The 6843-nt window shown below is 40.1% G+C and overlaps 1 protein-coding gene across 1 annotated transcript; it reads right to left on the bottom strand.

Moving 5' to 3' along the window:
• Positions 1 to 1005: 1005 nt before the first annotated feature.
• Positions 1006 to 6332, bottom strand: LOC308166699 (RNA binding protein fox-1 homolog 1-like; the record flags this gene model as incomplete). Its single annotated transcript, XM_080541024.1, has 12 exons — positions 1006 to 1050; positions 1508 to 1604; positions 1723 to 1793; positions 1931 to 1970; positions 2080 to 2224; positions 2427 to 2495; positions 2664 to 2733; positions 2856 to 2948; positions 3313 to 3366; positions 3540 to 3719; positions 4979 to 5091; positions 6218 to 6332. 12 exons carry the CDS (start codon positions 6330 to 6332, stop codon positions 1006 to 1008), a joined length of 1092 nt encoding a protein of 363 aa, XP_080397150.1.
• Positions 6333 to 6843: the final 511 nt, after the last annotated feature.

Below are 6843 nucleotides of genomic sequence, written 5' to 3'. Positions count from 1 at the left end.
TATATTACATCAGAACTCAAAATCAATCCACAAAATATGAATCATTAGATTTATTAAAACATGTTGCGTTGCTTGAAGCAATATGGCATACCACAAAGTGACAGTACACAGAGTTGGCAACACATGACGTTAATAAAAATGTCTAACTATTTACAGTTGTATTAGTGCATTAAGACATTATTGGTCAAAGTATTGAAGAGTTTAACTACAAACAAATAGTCAAGCTTTCATCCAGGTGTTCACAGGACTGTCATGTGACAGCTACATCTTTGACAAAACCAGTGTCATCAAAAATAAGTCCTCTGTATAAAATGTCATTGTATTCTACAATATGACAAAGCTCAGACATTGACTGAAAACATGTTTACAAAGGTTATAGAGAATCCAGTATTGTTGTGCCACTTGTTATATTGCACCATGAAGATTGTCAGACAATTAGACGTTAAAATGTCCCCTATATACAAAACAAACACATACCAACTGATGACATTGTTCAATTGTTTTGTTATCAACAGCCAATCGTGAGCTTAGAATTATAAGGTTCTATCTCCGTCTAGGGTAGTTCAGAGATATTGAGCGTCAAAGTTTATACCTTCCATTATGTTTTGTGAGATGAAACCTTTGTATTTTATTTTAATTACTAAATCAAAAATGTCAACTTTTTAATAACACCACACAGGCATTAATAAACACCTAATGGATCAGATTATGTAAAAAACTAAATTTTGACAAAAATGGAGATAGAACCTTATAATTCTATAACGTCACGGTATGAGGCAGCTATGGAGGAACAAATCTTTATATTCTTAAATCCTATAAATTGTGCGTATTCTCTGAATTCTCTCTACAGTATTTACAGGTACAGTTTGTTGTTTTTTAAAGTCTCTGAGGGGAGGACGTTGGGATGGGACAGGAAGTAACACAATCTCCAGAGCTTGATTATGATGTCATAACTTATCCCAAACGAGTCCTAGGGCGGCTTCCTCGCTCCCATTGAGTATCGGCTCAGTAAGGGGTGAAGCGGTTGTATCCTCCTCTGTACAAACTGGCCTAAAAAACAAGTGCAACACAAAACACAATAACAACATCTTATTGTACATCTTATACATCTTTTTGAATCTCATTGTGAAACAGTATACTGTCGGTCAAACCTGGTCACACCCCTGGTAAATTTAATGGTATGGTGGCTGTAATATAGTGGAAACTCAAATAATGAAACACCCAAGGCTGCACAGGACGTAAAACACACACTCAATAAGACATTGGTAGTGTTCAATTCTGGTTCATTTTCTTTTTTTTGAAGGTGATCACTTACTAAATACAATGTGTATGTAGTACAAATGTATCCCCAGTGTCCATGTTGAAGGAACGTGGGGCCCATGAACTACAGGTTCACTGTGGCAGCCATTTTGGCCAGTGCGGTCCACAGAGGAGGAAGCACTGGAATTTCACACGGCTGCGTTCTGGTTCACTTTCTACAGGGTTTATAGGCAGATTTGTTACTCACCATTGTTCCGACACCATACGTTGTTGTCGGTCCTACTGAGTGATGGTAGGGATCGGTAGTAGTAGTAGTAGTAGTAGTGGTATAAACTCGTCCGTACCTGGTTGACAGATATCAATCAATCAATCAATCAATCAATCAATCAATCAATCAATCAATCAATCAATGTAATAATATAATTCTAATATAATTATACACAACACGTTTTTTCTGCTCACCCGTCACTATAGGTTGCTGTGGCAGGAGATGCGGCTTGGGCCATTCTGTAGGCAGCAGCAGGATAGCCACCCTGATTGGACAGAAATGTAAATACTTAACTTCCCTAGTCAGCGATCTTGATCTTTGAGCATGAACACAAGACGGCCTGCAAACATTACGACGGCAGGATCATTTTCATTTAAAAAAATTGGAATGGAGAGCACTTACATAGACTTCTGCACCATATAATTGATCTTGGTATACCACACTGAAAAGGGAGAAATAACCATCATCAATTTCATCATTAGTGGAAAATAAAGTTGACACATTTTTTCATCCATAATGTAACACATTCCATCCCCACAAAAATGTCTTACCCAGGGTAGGCAGGCATAGCAGTGGGTGTGGCTGCAGCAGCAGATCGAATCGTGTTGTAGACAGCCCGGCCCCGCCCGCGCAGAGGAGAGCCTCGATAGGCCAGTGTAGGAGCGGCTACAGGGTAAGGGAAGTCTGAGAGAAAGTCTGAGAGAAAGTCTGAGAGAGAGGTCATGAATGAATGTGTTTAATAGATAGAGGGGGAGAGGCTGCACTATTGGTGAGTGGTAGTGGGTAGTAAGTAGTAGTAGAGACAGTAGTAGTTGTGAAGAAAACATGACTGGTAATGTAACTGCAGTATATACAGTATATGTATATAGGACATACCACCAGACATGGAAATACTCACCAGTGTAAAGTTCAGGTGTGTACATTCCTCCCATTCCTCCCATGACAGGGTTGATCTTCCATCCAGAAGCTACAGAGAGAGAGAGAGAGAGAGAGAGAGAGAGAGAGAGAGAGAGAGAGAGAGAGAGAGAGAGAGAGAGAATCAATCCAACAGCCACAGCTACTATTGTAAAAATTTAACTGAAACCTTTCCACAATCCATGAAATGTGCCCCAAATTATTTGAAGGGTTATCTTACTTGATACCTCACCGCTATCAAGAGGGGTTTGGGGCTTCTTGGTGCCTACTCTAGCTGTAGCGTTGTTCACCTGAAGAGAAGAGAAAAGGCAGTATCTTCAGACTCAAAGCCCTTAATTAATATTAATTACACATACTATAGTTAGACAAAAAAATTGTGATGGCAGAGTATCTCTCCTCTCTCCTCTCTCACCTCAATCTTCCTCCCTTCAACGATGGTTCCATTCAGTTTTTCCCTTGCTCGGTCCGCCTCCATTGCACTCTCAAAGGTCACGAACCCAAAGCCCTGCAAGACAGAACACAGAAGGGTCACGTTTTTCAAATCATAAATATAATACTAATAATACTAATAATACTAATAATACTAATAATACTAATAATACTAATAATAATACATTAGACTTATATAGCGCTTTTCTTGACACTCAAAGACGCTTTACAAACTGAAAAGATTGAGTAGTAATAATACAAAGAAACAAAAGGTAAATAGAAGAAAGTATAGGGGCCTAATTAAGGTAGTGCTGGGGACACATGGGAAGGGGAGGGGGGGAGAGGGTTAACGGGTGAACTAACTTTCTGTTAGTCAACAACATCAGAATGGAGTGTGCATGCCTACATTCTTAGTTGTTTACAACTAGTTGACCACTCACCTTGGACCCCCTCTCGTTGAAGATGATCTCCACATCTAGTATCTTGCCAAATTGCTGTAAAATACCAGAATACATTATTACGATAGAGGTTCTAAGCAATGACGCCTCATGGGAAGGAACTGCTGTGTCTGATGTCTGTCTGATGTTACTGAGTCAGCCTAGCCTGTTCTGTACAAATGCGTAGAAGGCCAAGTCTCTTTAGATGTCTGGGTGCTGTTGTCTCTTACCCCAAACATCTGTCTGAGGTCTGGGTCTCTGAAACGGAAGGGGATGTTGGAGACATAAAGGCGTTTGGGTTGGGCCTTGCCTGACCCCTCGTCATCGCTGCCACTTCCTGCCCCGCCCCCCGATGACACAGCTACGCTCAAAGCCTGAGTGTCAGAGATCACTGGAACCGGGGAGTCATCCTGAGAGAGAAAAAGGAGAGGAAGAGGAGGAGGACGAGAGAGAGGATTGACAGGGGAGGGGGAGAAAAAAGAGGAGAGGAATAGAGTAGCAGGATCAGCGAAGTGTAGGAGGGAGGATCAAAGAAAGGGAGGAGAAAGCAAGTGAGAAAGAGAGAGAAATTAGGAGGACAAAGCAGAAAAAGAAAAGGAGGAACAGAGGAAGAGAGCAGAAGAAGAGGGAGAGGAGATGGAGAGGAAGAAGAAGAGCAGGAAGAAGAATATATACAGAGGAGGAGCAGAAAGAGGACAAGGGGATAGAGAGCAGGGGATGAGAATAGAGAAGCGATAGAAGAAAAGAGAAGGAGGAGAGGAGACAGGAAAATAGAGAAAGGGAGGAGGAGAGGAGGAGAGAGAAAAGGAGGAGGAGAGAGATGCAGGAGCAGGATGAGGTCAGAGGTCAGAACAGGTGTGAGAGAATATAGAAGGGGTTTCAAGAGGAGAAAAAATGGAGAAAATTACAATGGTACTGTAACTAATGTCTTCATGTTACTGTTGGCTCATGCATTTGAATGGGCAACTAGTTTCCAATCTAGTCAGAGGTTTCTTAGCGGATTTACATTATTACATTTTCATTTTTTTCATTTGAATATTTCAAACAGTTGACATATTATATACAGCAATATTTCCAATTATTCCAAACAGGCATCATAACATAACAGAAAAATAAATGTGTATCATGTTCATGGAATCAAGTGATCATCACAACCAAGTTCAAATAAGCATTCAGCACCCAGTGATCCTTCTCAGGCAAAAGTGATGAGGCGTGAACAGGACTTTAGTGAGGCGTCTAAATACATGCCTGTTAAACAATAATACAATATGTACAGTATGTACACTACCAAAACATTACATCGACAACTGATACTGAGTGAATGATGTAATAGATTACTAGATAATATAATTTTGTAAAAGTGCTAGATTACATACTTTTCAGTTATTATAAACAACAATTATTACCCTAGGGGGTTAGTGGTGGTCTAGTGGATAGTGTGTTGGACTTCCGATCGGAAGGTTGTGAGTTCAAATCCCGCCTGAAACCACACCACTACTAGTGTGCCCTTGAGTAAGGCACTTAGCCCTCAGTTACTCCAGGGGGACTGTCCCTGTAATTCGTAATTGTAAGTCGCTTTGGATAAAAGCGTCTGCAAAATGGCAAAATTATAAAATTATTTAATAGCTAATGAACATTGACATAATGTGAGGGAAGAGCCTATACTCACTTCTGCAGTAATCTGCTCGACCACCCCAACAAAGCAGTTGATCTCTCTGTCCAGTTTGGCACATTCCAGCATCCTCACCTCCAGTTTCTTGAGACCAGCATTGTCTTCGGCTCCTATACACAACTACATTATTTAAAATCTGTAATCAACAGTTATGACTCTAATCTCTAAGACTAAGCTTTTTGACTGACGAAGTTGGCAGCGTATCTCAACTTCCTGATTACTGCTGATAAGATGAGATAGATGGAGGGGTCTTGCCATTGAGGTAGTGGTGGAAATGGTAAGTAAGTAGGGGTGTAACGGATCACCTAACTCACGGATCGGATCGTGTCACGGATTTTGAGTCACGGATCGGATCATTTTTCGGATCAACACAAAACATATATATTTTTTAATAAAAACAACATTTTCCTTGAATTCTGTAAAAACACCACTTTTAATGTGTGAAACAAAAAAACAACATTCAAGATGTCAAAACTGATATATATATCACATATATATATATATAACATCTATATATAACAACATATATATGCCTACACACCGTAACTTTCTTATCGACCTCCCTCCTTCCATCATTATTATAAGTAACAGGGAAGCCAAAGTGCTCCCATACGTGTGATTTCAATGACGAGGGAGGCCTTTCCAGTTCGCCAACGTAGCACTCGCCATGATACTTGTTGCTGTGGATTCCCAGCTTCACGTGGAGTGAGTACGTAACAGAGTACTTTTTTTGTGTGTTTACACAATCACCCAGGCTGCTTAGCGGGTGATATGACGTGATATAAGTGGGACAGAGATGAGTGAATGAATGTTGTTGTCAACTCAGTATGCATGCAGAGAGTGAGAATAAAGCGCACATGATTGTTTTTCTACCGGTTACATTTGAATGAATGAATGGTCTTTATTGTCATTGCTACAGTACAGGTACCAAACAACGACATTTAGGAGGGGTGGCTCCCCTGGTGTTAGGGGGGGGAAAAAAAAAAAAAAAAAAAAAACGGTTTTGCTATTGATCCGCGGTACACATGCGTTCCGAACCGTGGAGGGTGATCCGTTACACCCCTATAAGTAAGTAAGTAAAACTTTATTTATATAGCGCCTTTCGTACATGAAATGCAACTCAAAGCACTTTACAATAGAAAACATACAATGGTAATGTTTCACTGTAAGTGAACTAGTTATCAGACCATCCCATATTGTAGTTAGCTGGCTAACTGTGTTAGCTTCTAAACTTACCCTGGGTTTCTATCAGGTCCATAGCCACGTTTGTCACAATGTCCATACCCGTTCCGATGTCAGTCTGACATGTCTTCAGACTGGACAACGTGGAGTTGACTGCGCTTAGAGACATTTTGGAATCAAACTTACCTGAAACAAGAGAGGTGCAAGTGATGGATCGTGCAACTTCATAGCAGTTAACTCAAGCTGTACAAAAATACCGGGAAAGGCTTCTGTTGCCTTAACTTCCGGCTAATGACACGTACTTGTCAGACGGCTCTTCAAAATAAGTCCTCAAAAATAAACTGCATTATCGTCAGTGTTGCACATGCATGTTGATGAGGTGGGAAGAAAGCAGGCAGCATTTATAAATATAACTAATACATAGTTATTTGCTTACCTTAGAATAGAAGTAATAAATAGTTAATTTAATGAGGCTTCGATCTTCTTTGACTAGTTGAGAAAATTAAACATTCTGAATTGAGTGCACTACTTTAAATTGTGAGTAATTTTTGTGAGTCAGGTCAACTAAATGTTGCCCCAAAAATGGAGACAACTGGAAATATCAAGTTTTAACCCATTCAACCTGTCTGTCAAATTAAAGTAGTGCGCTCAACTCAATTCAGAATGTTAATATCACTTGG

This window comes from Nansenia antarctica (assembly GCF_963989245.1).
Source record: "Nansenia antarctica genome assembly, chromosome: 10".
In the NCBI taxonomy this organism is placed as follows: Eukaryota; Metazoa; Chordata; class Actinopteri; order Argentiniformes; family Microstomatidae; genus Nansenia; species Nansenia antarctica.
The sequence above is the reverse complement of the archived record's forward strand: the minus strand, read 5'-3'. Positions and strand labels throughout refer to the sequence as shown.